This window comes from Chamaea fasciata, unplaced genomic scaffold (assembly GCF_029207755.1).
Source record: "Chamaea fasciata isolate MVZ Bird 193981 ecotype frontalis unplaced genomic scaffold, bChaFas1.0.hap1 SCAF_3, whole genome shotgun sequence".
Taxonomy (NCBI): Eukaryota; Metazoa; Chordata; class Aves; order Passeriformes; family Sylviidae; genus Chamaea; species Chamaea fasciata.
The window spans coordinates 69,579,780-69,602,945 of NW_027094088.1; the positions used below are offsets into that span (position 1 = coordinate 69,579,780).

A 23,166-nucleotide genomic window follows, 5' to 3' on the forward strand; every position below is an offset into this window, starting at 1 on the left:
TATTTCACTGCAAAGCTTTACTTTGAGGATTGTGTAAGGTATTCACTGCAGTGTGATCAGGGTCTGCAGGATATTGCGGGGGAGTGTGACACTTTTGTGGCATGGTAAATTCACTTGTGTAAAAAGGAAACTTCTTTTGTTAGACAAAGGCAAAGCAAAAAAGATCTGTTTTATCCACAACTTGCTCATTAGTAATAAATTGCTGCTTTTGTTAAGCACTGGAATTATGTGGTATTCGGTCCTTTGCAAGCCCTTGTTTGTTTGTCTTTCCTTTTTTTTTTTTTAAATTTTTCTTCTTTTTATAATTTTAAAAAATGTTTTTCTTCTTTACTTTCATTTTAAATTTTGCTCTCTCATTTTTTTCCCTTTCTTTTTTCTTTTTCCTGCAACTATTTTCTTCCTAATATGATAAGTATTTTCTCTGGTGCAAATGCAGGTTTTGTGTATAAATAAACAGGGAGCCTATTTTTCCTGGATACAGTAGGAATATAGCTTTCTTAGTATGATATTTTGCCAGTGGCTTTCTGCCTAAACTGGGAGTTATGCTGTCTGTATTGCTCTTTCATTTTCTCAACTAGGTGCCTGTTTTTGAATTCCACAAATTAACATGTTAATGATGACATATGACAGAAGGAGTGCCTCAGGATAGCTCCAAATAATTTGGGTACTCTGGACTTCAGTCTCAATTTGGGTAGGATTTGATTCTTTCTTTATGTTCTGAACAGATAACTGTAAACAATCATTCATCTCTTTAGTGCGCTGTTTCTTTTTGGGGTTGTTAGTCAAATGAGACCATTGCTATCTGAAGATCAAAAAGAGATTAATAAGATGCTTTTGCTTTGATATTGTTTGATCAACTATAATTAAATTTGATCCAGAGTTGTTCAGATGTGTGTGTAAAACTTGCAATGGCTACTTAGCATCGTGCCTTTATTTGGTACTTGGCAGAAGAGGTCTCCTTGTGCAGCCAGTTTCAGAGCTGAGATCCAGAGAAAGTACAGTTTATATTTCACTGCAAAGCTTTACCTTGAGGAATGTATAAGGTATTCACTCCAGTGTGATCAGAGTATTCCATTTGCCAAGTATTCAAAGGGCTTAAATTTTGCCCATACTGCTTGGCTCAGGTTGTTGTTTTCCTTTTGATGCTATTGTGCAGACTGGTCACAAAATGTGTCTTCTGCAGCTTTTACTGGAAAGCTGTTCCAAAACCTCAATTCAGTGATTATTGTAAACCACATTTAGCGATCAATTTTTATTTTACTTTCTGTCAGCTCTTCAGTTTATCTTGCTCAACTATGCTTTGTTTCTCCAAGGTGCCTTCCTCTAAGGCATTTTTGGAAGGTTTTTGGCATGGTGAGGTAGAAGGTACTGGCAATTCTTGTAGGGAGGATGCAGAGCAGGGAAGAGAGAGGGTCATCTGGTCCTTGGAGGGCTGGACAGTTGGCAGGTTTGAGAAGCGGGGCATTGTGGCTTAGGTCTTTGAAGTCAAGGCACAGCAGCTTGGGTAGCTTGGTAAAACATCAAAATCCTAGCAGAAACACTTAAGAGGTTCAGGTGCTCATCTGGGTCCATGTGCTTGAACTGATGAACAGTTGGTTCCATCTTGCTTCAGCACCAAACAACTGAATTGATTGACAATATTTGAAATAAGTGATTTAGGCTTAAGCACATTTGTGCTTCTGTGAGTTTTCTGATGCCTGATTTATTCAAGTATAATCAGTAACTTTTTCGTAAAAGCAACACAGTATGGCTCATAGTTGTCCAGTGACCATTTAATACCGTCAGAACACTTTCTTCCCTGTTTCTGTTGCAAAACTTTTTTGTCCTCATGACTTTGTTGTCAGTGTAGTCTTTAATGGCATCAAGTTTGGTTGGTTTTCTTTTTTTTATAAATGCCAATTCTTTGTTTAGTTCTGTCTTTTTCGTTTTGCTTTAAGTTTGTAATTTAATTTTATGTAACAATTAGCTTCTGGTTGTGGTGAATCCAGTTTTGAACCAAGATACATCTCCGACAATTGTCTTAAAATAAAAAAAGCCAAGAGAAAATGCCAAATTAATTTACATTCTACTGGTAGGGAGTGAGTGTTGCATTTTCAATGTTTTCATTGTCTGCTGAATTTTTTCTTTACAGTGCTTTCTAAAGCCTTACATAAGTAAAACTAAGTGGGGGATTGCTTAACCAAGTTTTAGTCATATTCTTTTTTGTTTAGAAAGTTTTGTGTTTTAGGTATGTGAACAATCTTTGCAGATCAAGAGAGCTGCAAAATACTTGTGTGGTTTATCTGTTACACAAAACAGTGAGAGAATTTTGGAAGCTTATTTTGAAGCATGGGAAGAGTTCAGGGAGATGCAGGGGATTGAATTATCCTTGATTATCTCTCTCAGTCTTTGGGGGTGATGGAACTACTAATATAATCTTCACAGGAATTGCATCAAACTGTTTAATGTCATGTCAAGTTTGGGGGAAGCTATACTCTGTATAATTCAGTAGTTCAGAATAAGCTGATAACACTTTTTTCTGGTTCCGGTACCTTTTCTGTACAAGCTTTTAATAGTTGTCTGCTTTACTAGTTTATGGGTGGCCAGATGTCATCTGTGTTCCCACTCTCTGTCTGCCAAATCAGCCGGAGTTCGAATTACCATCCAGTGCTCACATCTAATCGGCCTTAAATCTGAACTCATGGTTGATGTGGAGCACAATGGTCATGTTTCTCCGGCCTCAGAGTTTGGTGATTGCTAATTGAATTCTACGTGTTTCATCTGAATTGTGTGCTTGCTTAGAAATTTGAGTAGATCAGCACCATATCCCACCTTCCAACACCTTCAGAATAACTAAATAGAGGTTGTCACTCTCTTCCACTATTACCTTTTAGAAATCAGCCAGATAAAAATGTCTTCATGTATCATAACTGCTATTTTAATTCAGATGAGGTCAACAGCAGGCTGGATGGGGCTCTGAGCAGCCTGGTCTAGTGGGTGGCATCCCTGTCCATAGCCGGGTGGTTGGAACTAGATGATATTTAAGGTCCCTTCCAACCCAAACCATCCTGTGATTCCATGAGGGCATTACCTGGTCAAAAGTGCTAAGTTGAGGTTTAAGACTTAGTAGGATATGACTGACGTGTGTTGGATCAAAGTTGTTAATATAATTCTTGTATTTATATAATTCATGTTTATCTTTTCAGTTTTGCTCACCAGCAATATCTAAGTGTATTGACACAGGATGAATTTTCTTTTGTCTTGATTGTTTTTCCTTCAGTCTGAAAAGAGCTGAGTGATCTTACCTTTTTTCAAGTAAGGTAATTACAGTGACATCCTAACTTCAGAAGTGTTACAGGTCAGACTGCATAGGTTATGGATAGACAAGTTACTTAAACAGGAGTTTAATTATAACATATAAATTCAGTACATGGAGAAATTCTGTACAAGTTATTTGCTTTCCACTGTACTTTTCATAATATAAGAGAATTCCTTGACCAAGGCTAAGTTGTTCCTGATTAGCTCTGCTATACAATTAAAACTCTCTTAACTTTCATGAGCTTCTATGCCTCATCATGGTGAGTTTGACAGTGTAAGTGCAATTTCCTTCCAGCCCCATCAAGGGAGTGGAAACTCCCTTGCTGAAGGCATGTGTTACTGAGCTGCATGGCGTACAAGTAGCTGTTACCTTAATCTTCCTTCCTTTTACCCTTCAGCAGAAAAACCTAAATGAAGACAGCTTATAAAAGCAGATGTCACAAGGAGGAAGAAAATGCATCATATTTTGAATTAAGGAAGGAGCTGTTGCTCCTGATGTACTCCTTATTTGCATACAAACACCAGTTTGCCTGTGGGTTGCATTCTGTTTGTTTGTTTTTCCTACATGCAATAGCTGACATACTGAAATGGGAAACTTTTGGAGTTGAGTGGCAGAAGCAAAGTTTACAAGTGCACCTTAGGCAAAGACTGGGTTCATATGTGATGGTTACTCTGTGACATATAGAAAATAAAATGGATTCCTTTTGGGTAGAGAGAGTAATCTGACCAACTTCTTATGTTTATGCATGTGCAGCATCACTTAAATGGATTAAAAGCATTCTTTCCTCTGCTCATGCTCGACCTTATGTTAGTCCTCCAGCTAGCCTTGTACTGCCTGCTCGGGGTGAGCTGAGCAGGTTTGTTCTGTGTGTTGTCAGCTTGGTTAATCACAATCTCTCTATTTTTGTAGAACAAATTCGATTAAAGAATATAAGGAACGTGTATGGAAGGTGTTTGTGGTACCGCTTGCGACTGCTAAAACCACAGCAGAACATAATTCCTACGGTGAAGTACGTACGTTTCATTTGCATGACTTTCTGTTAAAGCAATTCTTACCTTTTTTTAAAAAAAATAGAAATTAATTGTTTTGTACTCAAAGCAGGAATTAGTTACTTCTTTGTCACTAAAGAGATACTTGCAATCTGCCATATTTGAATAATTATAGGTAATCATTATTGTTTGGTAGGGCTTGAAATCAAGATGCATGTTGTTTGTCCTGTATAAAATATCTGAGAAATGAAACCAGTGAGCCTCAGCTGTAAAAATAATAAAGAATATATTTCTTTGTTCAAAAAGTAATTATCTCTCATTGAAATTAGTAATGCTAGTGCAGTCTTTTAAGTATTTAATATGTAAACATATATACTCAAATACAAAAGAATAATAACTTTATGTTTGAAGGTGAAAGCTTTATATCCATCAGTTCCTTGTTACTCCCACCCTCAAAATATTTTGCTGTCTGTTATGCAGCTGTGTCAGCTTTTTGTTTTGTTTGGTTTTGTTTGTTTTTTTTTTTTTCTTTTAAACACATTCTCTAGGATCTAGTTAAAAAGGCCTTTAAAAATAGGAAGTAATTATATGTACCTGCTGAGGATAGACAGTTAAAGAATGGAAAGAGACTTGTGGTAGAGAATTGTCCTTGTTAAAAACTAGGAGAAAAAGTGGTATTTTTCTGAAAGCTGAATACAATAACTGAAATACTAATATCTGGTGTAGTGTTTCTTTCTTTAATACTGTTTCTTGAAGAGTGACAATAAGATGGCTTCTAATGTTATTAAAATGGTGCTGGAGCAAGTGGATTTGTGTATTTAAAAAATTCTTTTCTTACAAACAGGAAAATAGTCCTCCTTGCTGGCTGGGCATTATTTTTGTTCCTTGCATACAAGGTTTCCAAAACAGACAGAGAGTATCAAGAATACAACCCTTATGAAGTGTTACATTTGGATCCTGTAAGTAATATCATCTTTTACTAGTCTGTACTACTGTAACTGTATATTCTGTGTGTAGATGTCTAATCTTAGACTTGTTTTTTCAAACAAAGGTTAGTGAATCTATCTCATGTTTTTGTTCTTTTTTGGCATGTGAAAGTAGTTGCTGCATGTTACAAAGTCAGTTGTTATTTGTCTTTTGCCTCCATCTATACCAATTTATAACTTTTGTATCTAGCTCCTTCAAAATTCTACTAATGTAGTTAGGTGGGTTTTTTAAAATCTTATTCTGATGTCATTTTCTTCTCTCTGTACAGGAAAACAAAAAAAAAATCTGCTTTGTATGCCCTGTGTAAATCTTCTCAGTAGGCACTTTTAGGGATGGTGAAGAAACAGTATAAACAAGAATGTGAATTCATTTGATTTACAGTTTCTGTACAGAGCAATATTTGTAAATGAAAGGTTTCGTGGAAGGGTGTTGGTGATGCACATTTTGATGTAGTGCAGACTAGCTTGAATCTTGGTTGTATCTGTGAATGCGGTCAACAAATTCTAAACAGTGATCCCAGCCAACAGGTTTAATAAACCAGGATAAAAAGACATAGTGCTTATCTAGAAAATAGATGCAGTGCTTTGTTTATACTGAAGAACAGATTCTGAATGAATGCAAAAATTTACATATCCCAAGGACAGACTTCCTGAGCTTCTTTTAAACTCTTCTCTTAATCTTAATACCTCAAGCAGATTCTCTGCTTAAGTTAATTATTTCCTGATCCAAGGCTCCTCTTTTGAATACCAGTAGAGTCATCTTTCCAGTTCTGGAGTCTGAGGTATGGTTCCCGCTTAAGTCTAAAGGAGTATGCTGTGGATCCAGCTCAGCGCCAGAACATGAATGAGCTTTGAATGTACCTGTTTTGATTAAACGTGATGTACATTGTTAGTGTGGGAGAGCTCAATATGTATGTGAATATTAGCAAATACATCTCTTGCCTTTAATTTATGATGACTTGTCAGAAGAGAAAAGCAGCACCTTGTGCTGCTTTTATAAAGCCATTTATAGCAGGTGAGAAGTCTGTAGCCTATTTCTAACTAGACAGGTACAACACCTGCGTGTCATGTCTAGAGCCAAATTACTGCAATTCAGCCCCTGCTCAGCTCCTCTGTTACTCACTCATTGCTGGCTTGAGTTCTCTCACTGATGCACAGGAAAGAGCAATACAAGTTTTTACTGTTGAATGGTATGTGTTGGACCCATGCAATGTAAATGTTCAAACAACTGAGTTAACTTTGATTAAACAAATCAGGCTAGGGATTAGGTCATCAGAGTATTCTCCTTTGTTATCTTTGGGAAATTTCTACAAGTAACAACCCAGAGGGGAAAGAAAGGAATGCATGTAGTGAATTATAGCTTTGTGTTTATTGATGAAAACTTATACACATGCTCAAGACGTGTAACTTACCCAGGCAAAGAAACCAATTCTGGAATGCCTTAGGAACTGAGGGATGGAGCATGTTGTCATAAGGACAAGCTGAATGAAAGCTAGAGATTTTAAAAGGGGGATGAAAAGATGTTTGTGAAGCTAGATAGTTGAAGTAGGGCTCAAGGTAAGAGTTCAAAATCTCAGAGGGCGTTTCTTGCTATCAGGCAATTTCTGTTAAATCTCTTGAAAGACTTTCAGTTCGGACTATGTAAAAAATTAACAGATTTCTTCTGTTACCATTCAAGTGGAACCTTGAGAGTTGTAGCCTGTCCTGGTGATGAAGTGATACAGATGCTGAAGTGTAGTTAGATAACGGAACTGTTACTGTTATTAAAAAAAAACCCAAAACACCAGCAAGTTCCCCCCCAACTTAAAAAAATTAAAATGGTTGCATGTGCAAGCACTTGAAAGTTTTGATGGACAGTAATCCACTTCTTTTTTACATTCACACTCTAGTCAAGATTATTTTTCTATTATATGGTAGTATATTAGTTTATAACAAGAGGCTTTTTTTTTTTCTCCAGAGGAGAGCCACAGCACCAGCAAAGTCCAGATAATGTACTTACCAGATTTTATATGTAATATCAGCACTGTGTTTTGAACATAGAATAGCTCTTTTTGAAGCTACTTGACTTCACTAACACATAAGATGATCAAATATTAATGATTTATTTAATAAGTATCTGAACTGCAGTTTTAGAGATGGGATCCAAGGTATAAAGATGAATCTCAAAAGTGATTACATACTGGCACACTTTGTGTTCCAAGCAGACTGACACCAGCTGTCCAAGGCTACCAAGCATTTCTGTAAGTCAGGCCTAACCTCTGTAGCCAAGCTTTTGAAAATGAGGAGTAAGCAATTAATGTAGATGGAAAACTTGTCAACTTGTCAGGTTTTGTGTGTACCCTCTGTGTCAGAGAGAAAAAAAAATCAGTTTTGTTTTTTTACAGGCAGCATTCCTATTAGCCATGAAAACACATCTCTACTCAAACAGCTTGGATTTATTTTCCCTTCCTTTGTTCTTTTTCCCCTATTTTCTAGCTTCTGCTCCCTATCTGGCATTTGTCTTCTAGTCTTGAAACACCTGCTTTTAGTTGAAGTCTAATTTATGATGGAGTAAATTCATCCTGTGCATTAAATAAGGCAGGCCTGCTGTTGAAAAATAGGGTTGGAATATGGCAGACTGTATAAAGTGAGATAAAGTAACAGCAAATGCAGCCTCAGGGTAGTTTAATTTCTGTTTTAGATTTATTGAAACAGTACCATCATCTGTAAATAAATTCTTGTGTGTTTATTATGGAGTTAAGGTCAGCATGCTAGGCTTCTCTGGCACAAAATATTGAAAAGTCTTGTGGTAATTGTTGTGCAAAACTTAGCAGATAACATACAGAAAAACCTTTAGCTGAACTTACTATAAAGTTTTGTTGGTTTTCTTGAGTAGTGAACATCACAGTCCAAGCTGGAAGTTAATGCACAGGGGATTGTGTTGGTGTCATTTAACAGCATGGTGATGTAGAATAAAAATCAATCTTTCTCAGTTATAGGTAATGTATTCCCTTTGTTGAAGAAGTTTAAAATAATTTATGAGTAGGATGATTCTAGTCAAAGGCATGTTAAAGTGGCAGGGAAATCTGCTGTCCCTGGTGACTGACAGATTTATTTCTGCATACAAACTGCAAGTGGACCATCATACTTGATCTATAAACTATGCCTAAATAGAAGAATATTGCAAGTGAGTATTCCTTGTATTCATGAATATGTTTAAGATTCGCCAAATCTTAAACATATTCATAGTAAGGATAAGAATATCTTTCAGATAAGAAATCCTTCCTTTTTTTTTTTTTTTTCCTATGGATAGATAAGCAAAATAATCCAGAAAAACCCAGTATTCAGTCATCTGAGTATCTTTTAGTTAGACTGTGATTTCTGTCTTCATTTAAAAACATAGTGATTGTAAGAATGTTATCAGAAAAATAATAATAATGTTTTCATGAAATATATATAGTTTCATGATCCTATGTTAGAATATGATTCTTCAGTGAATGGTTCAGAAAAATACTATGCAATGTGTGTTAGGATTATATGTAAGAATGAATTTTATTTGACATGTTTATTAATAAATGCAAACCTTTCCTTTTGAAGGGAGCAAGTATATCGGAAATAAAGAAACAGTACCGTGCATTATCCCTAAAATACCATCCAGATAAAGGAGGAGATGAAGTTATGTTCATGAGGATTGCTAAGGCCTATGCAGCGTAAGTTTCTTTTTTGCCTCTGGGAAAAGGGAATCATAATATTATGGGGACGACAGCCTTTACAGTAAGAACAAAGATGGCCTAAGCAGGCAGGAAAAAGTGTGTTCAGGTATGTAACAAATATCAAAACACGTCTTCCTTCAGTGTGTGTTTGCTTTGTAGGAATTAGGAAGGATAATTTGTTTTGCACCTGTCAGAATACTGTAAGATGTTTGTTCTTCGTGTTAACTTTCATGTCAGCTAGGAAAAGTGTTTCCAGTATAACATATTCAATCTTAAAGATGAGAAAGAACAAAATGGGTGTTGTGGTTTTTAATCAACTGATCCTGTTAGAGCAGTTTTGAAGTGATGCTTAGAAAACGTGTATACTGTTCATTTCACCTGGTGGTAAAGCCGAAGAGTAAAAGACAGTACTTTCACTGTTCCATCCAGTGAAGAGGATGTTTCATTCTGGATCTGACTGTTTTCTCTCAGCTTGCCCCTATCCCTTTCCAGTTATGCTTGCCATGCAGTCCTGATTTTTTACTTGGTGACTGTTTCATAATATCTGTGTAGTTCTTAAAAGCTGAGTCCTTGAATCTGCTTTTCCTCTAGAGTATTTTTTGGTCTTATCTCTTACAGCATTTTTACTTTTTTAGTATCTGAGTGATGTTTAATATGAGAATTTTGTATAAAGGAAATCAAAATACAGGAATCTCAATACACAATTCAGTCCCAATACCAGTGGGATTCCCATTACTGGTGTCTGTAATATGCTCACTGTCACGATGCTGATGGGAGGGCATGTGTGTCTTGAAGCCAGCTGGAGCCCATTGGTCTCTACAGAATTCTAGTTTTCTGGTTTTTATACTCTAACGGACTGAGCCAGGTATTTACTACCTCCATGCTGGTGTCTCAAACTTGAGACATTCATACTTCTTTGGTGCACTCGAAGAGAAATGTTTATACCACCAGTTGATCCCCTCAGCTGTTGATAGGTTTTTTATGTAAAACAAAGGCCACCTTCATGTCCCCTTTGTGCTGAGGTGGAGTCAGCTTCTTTGCAGCAGCTATGCTGAGTCACTGGTCACTCAGAGCTTCACAGCGTGTTGCTCTTGCCCATCACCTCTGAGACTTCTTCAGTTATTGGGGTTTATTGGGTCAATCACATCACCAGAGAGCCTAGGAAGTTGGTGATTTCTGCCTTGAAGTCACCTGTGTGAGTGGTTAACCTTATTGATGGAGAGCCCTGTTTGGGAAGAGATGGGAAGGAGAACCAACACCATGCTCACGTGAGCAGTTTGGAAATCATACTTGTTGCTTAAACACATCTGTATCACTTTGAAAATATCTTCAGTTGGAAATTCTGGTATGCCTTTTTGAACTCCTGAAACGCATAAATTATTTGCTTTGCAAGCTAGCACTCAAACACTTGATGCTACGGTTTGATACTTAAAACACTAGTGCATGGGCTGTGGCAGAGGTATATTGGGAGATAAATGATGGTGAAGTTCCTTAGCCATGCTGTCTTGAAAGAATATAAGAGCTGCCCATTTGGTGAGTCTGCTTGTCAACAAATGGGAGGTTTGGAAATAAATGATCAGGAGAGACTTGGCTTCTTCACTGCATTTCTTATGTAAGACAAAATCATTCATACAGTGAAAGCCAGGTATTCTGTTTTCTAAAGCAGTATTCTTCCTTCTAGTAACAGGGACTCTGTCGAGGTGGCATACAATTGCCAAAAAACTGTCATTACTGAATGGGCACAGAAACTGTAAGGTTTAGGAGGTAGTGTCTTATTTAATAAGAGAGTATTAAATTATGAAACTGGGGAGTTCCAGGGAAAAAACCCAACAACAACCAAATACAGGCTGTCAAAGGCTAAAGGTCTAGAATAAGATAGATGCCCATATGGACTACTTCTGATCAATCAACTCATCTTCCGTATTTACTTTACTTCCAAAAAAAAAAAAAAAGAGATAAATTAAAACCTCTGTCTTTCAAAATTTACTGTGCTGTAACCTGGCATCAAAAAATATTGTGTGCTGTTGGGTATGCAGTCACTGTCATGAAAGGGAGATGTGATTGTGCCATCTCCTGCACGTGCATCTTCTGTGTCTGATTTCCTGTCAGAGTCCTTAAAGAATTTGCTTGTATATCAAGGAGGAATACAGCAGTATTGTTTCCTATTAGATTTCATACAAAAAAATACCAGAAGCTGTTTAGCTTTCCAAACCACCTCTAAAGGATAGTGTGACTGCCACATTTTAAAGTTTCTGTTTGTTAATAATTTAGACAAATGTCTTCTCTATTAACTTAATATCTCTTCTTTTAACTAGCTTAACTGATGAAGAGTCACGAAAAAACTGGGAAGAATTTGGTAATCCAGATGGACCACAAGGTAACAATTATGAATGACAGGTCCTGTAATCGCTAAACCTTGAGATGTGTAATATCTGATTAGTGAAGAAGCACTCAGAGCTTTATATAATAACTTTCTTCTGTGATTAAAACAACACATCTGACCAATTCTTTGCTTGTGAAACTGGCTCTGGGGGTGGTTGCAGGGAAGGGCATGAAAGAGTTTGCTTTACACTTCTCAAACTTTCTATTATGGTAAAAAGAGAAGAATTTTTTTGATTAGTCAGCTTCAGTAAGTTTCTGGGGAGACTTGCCAATATTATTGGAGCTATAAGCAAGAAATAGAAACACATAGATTTTAAACATTTCTTGGTATTTATGATCAAATACTAGAGGTGTATATTGAAAAATTAACAACTAGCTGTAGTGCAATAAACACACTTGGAAGGGATGTGCATGGGGATATTGTTTCTGGGCAGGTAGCTACATGAAAATAATCCTGGTGTTGGTATATCAAAGTTTTACAGTAGGTGATCCAAACTAAATGAATTTAAGACTGAAAGTTAGTATTTTTTTCCCTATTTGCAGTTGTGTGAATTGCTTGTAAAACACCTTTGTGATTCTTTAAGTGGCCTACTAAGGAAAAGTATTGCATGTTTCTAGCTGATACTCATTGCAGGCAAAGTGGAAACCCGCCATTTGTTAAGGCTAGTTATACAACGTATCTGTGTGGAATGAGTTATAGCCATCTTGGAAATAATAAATGGAATTTGTAGCTTAATTCTGAAGTTACAGGATTACATGAGGGTACTCTGTCATCTGTGCTGTAAATTCTTCTGAATTATATCCACCCAACACAGGACATTAATTTTTAAAGTTCAAAAAACCAACCCCAGATTTTGAACTGGTGTTTCAAAGAAATAAAAAAAAAATCTTCCCTCTTCCTTCAAAAAAATGGCTTTGCCAACTAAATCACAGTCTGACAAAGGCATTTCTGATGGACTAAGGAGGTGGATTAGCTTCTTTAATCATTGTGTTTTATAGCATAACAGATTTCTATCAGCGCCTAGCTTCTAATGCTTCCTTTACTTGGCAAATAAGAGGTTTCTATCCCTTTTGCTACAAAAAACAGATAAAATCTTTCTTTCGAAATGCTGTCACAATATCAGCAAAATGGTACTGTAAATTTTAATAGCTTTCCTAGGACTTTTCTGGATGCTAAATTGTTTTTCACATCCATAAGCTACTCACTTAGTGTTGACAAGGCATAGGATTTGAAGTTAGGCAGTTGTGTCAGTGTCCTTGAATGGACCTGAAGCTGTGACTTCAAAAGACAACTCAACCAAAACTTGAGAAGGCACAAAGATCCTTGGCTGGCTTAGTGATTGTATTCACAAACCTAAGAGACTTTGGATTCCCAGAGGGCAAAATGAAATGATTTTTTGGCAGGCTAGCAGTTCGTACTGTGAGTGTTAAGCCTCCTGCTCTTCTGAAAACTCTACCTCAGGCTCGAGTGGAATTAGAGTTCTCTGGTTTATTTCTAGACCTCTTATTATTGTTTGAGGCATCTGAAGGTGGGAGAAGCCCCTTAAATTTTCTCTCTCCTCTATTCTCTAACCTTGTTCCACATTTAAGTGTAAGGGGCTTTCTAATTTAGTGAAATTCATCTTCTTTTTATTTATACATCTGTAGTGTAAAAACATGTACCCAAGCTATGTACTCTAGTCTACTGGTTCTGTATAGACAAAGGATAGATACAGTCCTTCATAGAGGTATTTTCTGGGCTGAGCACATCTAGGATTAGGTGTGCCCAATCAAGTTCATTGTGGACATCCCACCCCGGTATAGAGGAACAGGGGCCAGCGTTCCTCTTTATCCTGCTGAGACAGTGTGAGACCAGAGGTAGGCAAACAAGGGGTTCTTGTATTTGCAGGACTCGCTCCTTTACTAAAAGTAAATGAAAAATCGTTCAAAGAGTGCTCACAAGCAGGTGAGAGGGATCTGAGGAGTGTAAAGGTAGTCTACTGAAGTGCCTTATGATTAAGGCCTATTTCCCCTTGGTATTTGCTGGTGCTTCAGCTCAGTGAGTGTGAGTGGGGGTGAGGAGACTCTCAGACCAGAAGAGAAAGAGCTTTGTACTGAACTACTTCTGTTCCTGGAACAATTTGAGGCTACAGTCCTAAAGGTTAAAAATATCGTGGTAAACTGAAATTTATTCCATCACTAAAAGATACATTTTTAGTAGATTCTTCTAAAAATCCATAATTATTAACAGATTAGAGTCTGGAGATCTTCCTTCTCCAGAGCAAGGCATTTCCTGTAACTTAATGTGGTAAATTCACTGGGTATCATCTGGTTGAACTCTTAAGGCTAAGGTGTGGTCAGGCTTGTCAGGTGTTTGATTGGAGATTCAAGGAATATATAATTTTCAACTTAGAGCAGTCCCATTAGGCTTGTGCATAACAACTGTTTATCTGAATTGATGGCTGTCGCAATCTGTTGGAGATGGCATCAGTGTAGTGCCTAACTACATAGGGATCGTAGCCCATCCTTATTAAAGGCATTGCTCCTCATGGATAACTGCTAGTACTAAGGAAGGCATGTTGTTTTTCTTTTAAGCAGGTCCTGGAAATATATAAAGTGTTATTTTCTTTTCTTCTCCCTGCTGGTTTCATAGAACTCTTAGTATTGGGATAAATAGTGTTTGCAAAATGTAATTTATTACCACCTGTGTCTGAAAAGCTATTTTATGCTACTCTCTATTCAGATCTGTATGCTGGAGATGTTAGAAAATCATGTCTTCTATTTTCTGTAGCCTAACTTCTTCTGAATTGAAAAGTGTTCTTCCTTCTTTCTTACCAATCACAGAGAAATTTGAACTGACAGAGGGTTTTGTGTTTACAGCTTAGAATGCATTCTTAGAGGGACAAACCAATAGGACTTCCTATAGAAATGATTTGTTCAGACCATTTTCTTGCAGTTCATTTGCTTACTTTACTATATGCATTTAAACTGCTGAAAACTCTGCAATGCAAAACTCATAAGTCTTTCAATTTGTGAAATTTTTATATATATAAAATTCTTACCTATATATTTCACTGCAATATGTTAAGCTAAAATATTTGGTATTCAGGTCTTGGATTTAAGTCCTGTTATTGCATACTTGGCATATTTTTAATTTGTTTCCTGATTTTGCTGTATTTGTTAAATTTTTGCTTACTGAAGTAATAAACACAACCAGGTTTTTTGTGGGTTGGTGTTTTTTTTTCTCTGTTAGACATAATGTGACTTTAAAAACATTTCTCTATATTTTATAATGAATTTCTTTTCTTTCATCCTACAGCTACAAGCTTCGGTATAGCTTTGCCAGCTTGGATTGTGGATCAGAAAAATTCAATTTTGGTGAGTTAGCTTGCTTAGCTCAAGATTTTAAGGTGAACTTTCAAGTGTTTTTGAAAAAGAGAAAATTTGCTTAATACTGCACACTTTTAGTCAAAACACATTAATACTTTGGTCCAAGTGCACATCTTTGAAGCAAATTTCAGGAGTCGTAAGTGTTAGACTAGTTTATGTCTTACAATTGAGATTAAAGTATGAATATGTTTTGATGGATCTCATTCCAATGGCAGTGAGGTTCTACTGTGGTCACCCTGCAACAAAGTGTGTTTGCTCTTGCTAGGAAACACATTTGGAGCTGCAGGCTGGGTTTCTCTAGTTCCATTTGGTATGGTAGTGATGCTCTAATCAAACAGTATCTAAATGTTCTTTCTGTTGTATTTGTTGCTGCAAGGTATTTTTCTTAACCAATTGATTTCTTTTGATCATCTGTCTACTCATCACAGTTTAGCTGCCAACTTTTTAATTATTAAAGAAACTGACCTGTGTCAGTGTGTAAATCATTTAAACTGATCCATGTGTGAATCACACTAAACTGACACTCCTTATTTAAGTGATACCTAGTTATATTACTGCTAAGTTTCTCTTCAGAAGTAATGACAGCTATTATGCAATAAGCTTGTGATAATTTTTAGTAAGCTTGTGGTAGTACTACTTGACTGTATTTTAGAATAAAGATTGAACAAGAGCGGTATTAAGTAGCCACAATATCTAATACAGTATGTTTCGTATTTCTTCTGTAGGTGTTGTTTGTATATGGATTAGCATTTATGGTTATTCTTCCAGTTGTTGTGGTAAGTAGTATCTGATATTCTACTCTCTGTAACCAAGTTGTAAACAAAGCTGTCTTAGCCATAGAGTTCTCATTCTTGCCTTTCACCAAGTGAACTGATTTTTAAAAGGTGGTATTCTCTTCAACTGTGAAAAAAGTGTAGCTGCTGTAGAGTTTCCAGAAAAATGCAGTGCCATGATAGAGAGGGGGCTCTAGGGAAAATACTGGATATCACAGGAATTATTAAGCTATGTAATTTGTCTTGTAGCTTCTTTCTCAAGAAAATTAATGAAGCGATGAGCTCAAGAGGATATTCAGTGGTGTTATAGTAAAGACTGTGATGTCTCTAGCTGGTGGTGTTAGAATGATTACTGCAGGCAGAGCGGGTAGTTGATTTGGTTTTTCCTGGCTGCCCTTGTTTTCATAACTTCAGTTTTTATTGATCTACTGTACACCATGAGATGTCTGCCCTTGACTTTGCTTTGTGTAAGGAATCAGTTGATAGGTGAGTGTTGTTTCAGGGCTTGGGTTTGCCCTGCAGTGTTGCTTTTGAACAATGTCCCTTGACCAGTGATTGTGCTTTTGGGATGCATGAAGCAAGACTCAGAAAACTGACACCAAAAACCCCTCATGTTCTTGAGAAGAAGGTTTTTCATTTGAAAAAGTGTCCTGAGGTCTTGGCAGCTGCTTGCATCAGTGTGTGCAGAGACTCAGAGAGACATTATCCCTTCCCTTTGTGTCTTTCTGTGTAACTGAAAGTTTAGTTTAGAAGATTAAATGTGCTGACTTCAACAAATGGCTAAATAAAAAGTCTAAAATCCAGGATACAAATTTTTCATGCCTTTCCTTTAAGGATTCAGTTGATGCGTTTTTGTATACACATACTTTTAGTGATTTACACCAGGTTTATCATAGCTCAAATGAAAGGAAAACAACCTTGCTGTTGGTACAAAGAAATGTTCTTCTGAGCACAGAAGAAATATTCTGCCTCTTCTTGCCCCATACCAGATGTCGACTTGCATGTTCAGACTTGTCACTGTAAATTTCTTTTATTAGCCAGTGAAGAGGAATGGTCATTTTTATGGAGCAAGTTATTTTATCATTTCATTTTAAAGTTGGCATACATGATATTTCATGCCTTAAATGGGTCTGTTTCTCTTTCATGAATTATGAAAGAAGATGAACTTAAATAATGTAGTCATCCTATGTTTGATGGGCATCTAAAATAAAGTAAGGATACTTCCACCCTTTGAATCCAGATTAATGAAAAAGGACAGTACTGATCAGTAGTTCTTTCCAGACTTCCACTGACCTAAATAATGTCCTGCACATGGGGCAAGAGACAGGAGCTGTATCTGCAGAAGCAGTTCGGGCAGCCTTTTTCACGTAGATTGGGATTAACTTGTTACATTTTTCTTCCAATACCTCTTCTCTTACAAGTATTTGACAACTGTGGGATTTCAATTATTTTTTATGCAGAAAAACATTGTAGAAAGTTGTGTACTATTATGTGTTAGCAGTCATCTATTCATGGAGGAATCAAACCTAATTTATTAAAAAATTTGTTAGAGCCAGTCCTTGAGTATTTCACAAATAATTAAGTACATTGCAGAATTCTTTCCATAGTGGGGAAATTCACTATTTTTAAACTAATAGTAGTAAGCATCACTTACTACTTTACTGCTTGTTGCTCTTTACTGATAGTAAATTTCACAGTAGATTGAGGAGTACCTTTGATGTGTTTTCTTATGTTTAATGAGCTTTGCTTAGAGGGAGGAGTTTAATGAACAGATTGCAGTTTATAACGCAGCATGCCATTTTTCTGAAAATATATTAGAGAGTACAACCACTGTAGAGTGAGTTCCATAATCTGAGTCACTGGGGTAATGCTAATTAGGCAATTATCAGTGTTGCTCTTCTTCTGTCAACCTGAAGGTGTATGGCTTAATTTGGAAAATTTACAGCGAGAGCCCCATGCCACCTCCAGATGCCCCTTCTGAAATACATTTTGTGATCAGGTGGCTTAAATCACAGTTTTGCAAACTTTCTCATAGCGAGGGAAATCTTTGTTCTTGGTTTGGTCTTGGCCTGCCTAAACTAGATTTGCATGCTGAGTTGCACTGTAAGCGGTTACTACATCATATATAGAAAGTGGTAAATCAAGTGAATTTACGGATTAGTGGATTTATTAAAAGAACACCAGAAATAAACCAAGTAGTGTATATGTGTGCAGGTGTATGTGCTAGGGAAGATTTCTCTAGGCTAGAGGTCATTTAAAAATGTTCAGCATTAGATTCTCTCAGATGAATTTATCAGTGTGCTTTTAAAGTTTGTGTCAGCAAATATATTTTGTTTCCCTCTCCTTTCTGAAATTCAGCTCACATCAACATAGATAATATCAGTAGGGCTGAGTTACCTGCTTGTTGACAGACATGAGGTCATGCAGTGTGGCTGTTTTGATGCTTCTTTGTAGCTGACATCAGTCTATTCTTGTTGAATATTTCAGGGTTCCTGGTGGTACCGATCAATACGATACAGTGGAGATCAGATTCTCATTCGGACAACTCAAATATATACATATTTTGTCTATAAAACTCGAAACATGGACATGAAACGTAAGTAAAAGGCTTCTTCAACTATAGATGTGTTCATCAGGAAGTGTCAGTCTGCTGACATTAAAATACTTCTGTTTTATAAGCCTTAATTAGGTTAAAGTAATGCTTCTGATTCCTTTAAAGTGTTTTTAAAACTTAATTCCATTGCAGGTGAAGAATACTCTGTAGGAAGACAAATGTTTGGGAGAGGGAATTGTAGAGATCTATATTTATGTCTATGTATACATAAAAAAACAAAGAAAAAGGGGTATTGTATGTTGGGAAAAAAATGCTGACCTCCCTGTAGCCCTCAGTTGTCAGTAGGAGCCAACCTCTATCTGTGTGTTTTCTTCTGTTAGTGTAAAAAAACAGGCTTTGGGATTGTTTTAGGGGCTTCATAAAATTTTTATATTCATAAAGAATGAAATAGCATTTCTTGTTTTCAGATGTTAGAATAGAGAGCCAAATTTCTGTTAAAATATTTTGCTGTAAATTCTATGTTATTTTGTTACTTGTTTGTAGCTTTCAATATACTAACTTTCCTTGTCTACACCCTGATTTTCAAGGAGTAACTCCGCCATTTTTCCGGACAAAACTGTAGATACATTTTGTTGGTGCAAAATTATATCTTTCAGTTTGGGGGGCTGGAATGGGCCTGAAGAATTGGCACAGTACTACTTAGTTCTAGATTGGATTTAACTAAATTGCATGCTCAGAGTAGTTGAAAAGCAGAATAGAAGAACCCCCAAAAACCTTCTAAAAAAGGATTCATAAATATATTTTCTTACTCCTTTGAATTGCACTGTTTTTCAGCTTTAAATTTGCTGGATGATTGCTGAAATCTGCTCTTGATCCATCCTTTTCCTACAGAGCAGAAATACTGCACAGATGATCCAAACAGTGTAGGGACTAAGAGTATGGGAAGATGTTACTCTTTTATTCACAGGACACATGAATTTGTGTGTGGGATTAGTTCAGACTGGTTCATACTCTCTTTTGTCATACTCTTATGCTTTTTCCTGTCTCCAGCTAGGTGAGAAAAGACAGCGTAGGTGAGACTTAAGAAGTTTAGGGAGATCACTTTCTTTCTTTGGACTTGTTCTTAACAGTAGTTTCATATTGAATTTTGCTCAGAACCCAGCTTTGAGGCTTACTTGTCCCTCTTAAAGATTGGTTTAAAAGTTAACTGTCGGTTTCAGTGTCCTTATTTAAGGACTTAACACTTTTAGATAGTTCCAGGATCCCAGGCAGGTCAGTTTTTTCTGCTGAGGTCTGTTGTGCAGTCTGAATAAAAACTAAGGTGCAGCTGAGGTGGCTTAGACAAACCACACAGTGATCAGGTAAGGCTTTTGCTTGGTTGTGAATTCCACTGTAGTGTGGTATATCAGTGTCAGCAAATGTAACCAAACCAGGCTAGGGAAATGATGAGACAAAGCTCCATGACTTGCTTTGTTTTAAGGTATTTTTTCAAGTTTCAGGATGAACAAACTTTCAGAATCTCCTTTCCTGGAGATTTACAGTTGTTGATCTTAAATAATGGGAAGATATTTATAGTCATCTGAAGTCTTCAATATGCTGTGCTGAGGAAGTGAATAGATAATCGAGAATGGAAATGAAAAGTGATGCTCAGGGAACTTGACTCATTGTTAGTAGTTTGAATTCACTGGGCACTGCAGGTAGGCAAAAATAATTTTGACTTGCTTGTTAAGAGCATTTGCTCAAAATTTAAGAAGGAAGCTTGAGTAACTACTGCTGAAGTTATTTTAACGGGTGCAAATGATTCTGTGAGCTCTCTCAGATTGTCTGTGGCTGAGAGGTCTGGTATGTTCATGAGCAGGAATCTCACAGTGGGACTAAAATATTCAGTTGTCTAGGGCTTTCATTTTAATTACACTACAGAATGTTTTGTGGTAATATGGATTTTCCTAATCACATTGAGAAAAGAGCAGTCCATCATCCTTGTGCAATTTGTTTGTAGGATTATTTATTGAACTGCTTTTCTAATAATTACAAGAATTGTTTAGGTAAAGTTTCAATGCTGATTGAACAGAAACTGGAGCTGAAATTTTATCCTTCCCGCCTCCCTCTTCCATACACATTGTGGTGCTGCTGCAGGCACATGGGTTGCTGAGAGGAATGGTTCTGTGAGCATGCAGAAGTAGTCAAACTGCTGTGCAGTGATGTCTGCTAGTCCTAATGAAGTGTAATTATGTTTTTTTCAAGACATTAAGTGTCAAATGTTGGACTTGATACCGTCCAAAACTGAGCCTTGAATGATCTCTTTTGTCTGGTGCCAGACATTGATTCCTGTCTGCTTTGCCCTGTGGCAGTAGTAACTGGTCCATTAACTAGAGAACATGGATATTCATGGTTGTTGGGAGAGGAATGGGAGTAAGTTTTATGGCTGAGGGTTCTGAAGAAATCAGTTGGTGGCTTAGGATGTTGACATTTTCTTTATCTGACTGCAATTGTCTTTGCAGGGCTCATCATGGTTTTAGCAGGGGCATCTGAATTTGATCCTCAGTACAATAAAGATGCGACAAGCAGACCAGCAGACAACATCCAGATACCTCAGGTCAGTTATGGCAAGAGAAGTTTTAATTGACCCCTTCAAGGGAAGAGGGAGGTGATGCTTCTGGGTGACCAGCTGACAGAATTCAAATTCTTCAGGCATTAACTTTGTAGAGAGACAACTGTAGCCCTTCAGAAATAGGAGTTAGAAGCTAGACTTGATTTAAACTTTTTTAAAAGAAAAGATAGCATTAATGGTGCTAATGCTTATATAAGATGGAACTGGTGTGGTATATAGGCTGCTGCATTGGGCTTTTGGGGAGGGATGAAGTAAATAGGAAATTAGAGTGTTAATCCTTAAAAATTTTGAGTATTGACATAAGGAGGTGATCACCATTTGATGTTCTTTTAAATCGTTAACACAAATCTGGTTGAGTGCGTTAACATAATAAAATAAAATTATCTGATGTCTGAATTAGTAATGTCTTTAAATATTGTGAAGATTCCTCCATGAATATCTGTTCCCCTCTGGTTGCCTTTTATACTCATATCCATTCAGTGCTTCATGTGGCATCAGAGATGCCATAAATAATAAAATAATTTTTACCAGCAGGGTTTTAGAAAGTCTTACTTGTGGGAAATTAACACTTGAAGAACTTTAAAGCAGAGTATACAAAATGCTCCAATGAAAATGTTTGCAAGCTGGCAAAAAGAGAGGGAAATAGTCTCAAAGATTTAACCTTTACATGCACACAATGGAATTTTCATGTTTTAAACATGACTCAAATGTAAGAGGTATCTCAGCCTATTTTCTTTTACTTAATTGTCTCTGTCTCTTTTACAAATTCCTTATCATGTTGTGGACTTTGAGTAGAGGATGGAATTGCAGTAAAGTGGGTTTTTTCAGCAATGGGAGCAAAAGGCTGGAAAAGATCTCCTTGATCAGTGGTTCTTCACCCATGCTGTTGCTGGCGCTGGCATTCTGCAAGGCCTTTTACATTTAACCATGCAATTTTTAAAAGGCAATCAAGCCTTCTGTAACCATATCCTGCTGAGAAGCTGTTCTAGTGATTAGGAGTCCTGTTTGTGACCAATTTATATCCTTGGTTTTTATCATCACTTTTCTGGAGTCTAAACAATTCTTGCTGTGTGTATTCGTATGCATCTGTAGACAGAAGCAATAGCCCATTACTTATCATTTTGTCTTTGTTTTGCTAAACTAGAAAAGCTGCTTTCTTTCATTCCTCTCTTTTCCATAAGGCTCATTTCTCTCCTTCTGCTATGTGTTGAACAGGGTACTGCTCCCTGTTGATAGATTTCTAAATTTTACATTATTTTTTATCTGCTTAGAATTGTCTGCAGTATTCTAAGTATGCTAAGTCTTAACAGTGCCTTAGTTGGTGGCACTACTGTTCCTGTATTTCTGCAGGGAATCAGGTTCAGCATACTCTTTTCCATTTAGTGCAAATAGAGTGGGATCAGTAAATTTTCAGATTTCCCCATCTTGGGTATCTCTGTTTTCCAGCTAACAGGTTCCCATCTTTGAGCTGCAGTTCTTGTTAGTATGAAAGTGCATGACTTTGCATTTTATGACAGATTTTGTTCCTTTTCTAAAGATCCAGTACTCAATGTCATCTGTGGTTTTTTTCTGACTCTATGGCAGAACAATTCACTGAAGCATAAGCACAGAAGGGTATTTCTATAACTTCTGCTAGTGTATCCTGCTTTTGGGGCCATGATCAATGTTCCCATTTTTCACAAAATTCTTTCTAAGTTTTACTGCTCTTGATCTGGTGTAACACCAGGATATGCTTATAAGAAACTTCTTGTCAGAAGATTTTTTTTCAAGTGTGGGGAGAGACTGGTCAAAGGTTGGTATAGCTTAGCTGTTGATACCCAAAGTTCTCTTTTTGTCTTGAGATTTTGGAATTTTTATCTCTTGTCAGGTAACTTTTTGTGCTAAAAACTGAAGCTTCTGGGCCATGTACTAATGCTACTTTATCTGAGCTACTGTTACTCAGTAGGGGTAAAAATTTTATTCTATTATAAAATAGAATAAAATTTGAACTGTGGGTCTTGGTCCTGTGGGGATCAGGAAAGGTCATCCTGAGTAAAGAACACTACACTTTTTTCAAGTTGGTGTGATTTATAAAGAAGTTAAAATACTTGATCTTCAGCCTACCAGGGATCGCAGGCTTGTAAACCTCCTTCCTGTTTTACCTGAAATTATTTCTAGGGAAGTTTGCTGTGTTTTAGATGGGTGAAAGGTCTCAAGGTGATGCTGTTGCTTGTGCATATTAAGTTCAATGTAAATGCCGTAGAAATATGGTTGAATCTAGTAAACCTCGGCAATAAAATCAGATATTGAAAACATTAATTTGTCAATACAAATTTACTTAACGCTCCATAAGACAAGTTTCTTGCCTGCAAATCTTTACAACCCCCTCGTTCAGACATTGAAAAAAGGTATAAAAAGGCACTTTTAAACTTTTTGGAGCTGGGTTTTGAATAAAAATGGCTAATGGTCATCTCTGCAGAAATTTCTAAGGAAAAGTTACTTAAACTCTTGCTTTTGTGAACATACTTCTTTT

At 36.7% G+C, this 23,166-nt stretch overlaps 1 protein-coding gene across 1 annotated transcript in view; it reads left to right on the top strand.

Moving 5' to 3' along the window:
* SEC63 (SEC63 homolog, protein translocation regulator) overlaps nt 1-23,166 on the top strand; it is a 58,273-nt gene that overhangs the window by 12,923 nt on the left and 22,184 nt on the right. Inside the window, exons 2-9 of the mRNA XM_066179460.1 lie at nt 4,208-4,307; nt 5,132-5,246; nt 8,850-8,962; nt 11,281-11,342; nt 14,646-14,704; nt 15,442-15,492; nt 17,977-18,085; nt 20,545-20,639. Of these exons, the coding sequence (XP_066035557.1) occupies nt 4,208-4,307; nt 5,132-5,246; nt 8,850-8,962; nt 11,281-11,342; nt 14,646-14,704; nt 15,442-15,492; nt 17,977-18,085; nt 20,545-20,639 (704 nt within the window). The remainder of the gene's footprint in view (nt 1-4,207; nt 4,308-5,131; nt 5,247-8,849; nt 8,963-11,280; nt 11,343-14,645; nt 14,705-15,441; nt 15,493-17,976; nt 18,086-20,544; nt 20,640-23,166) is intronic.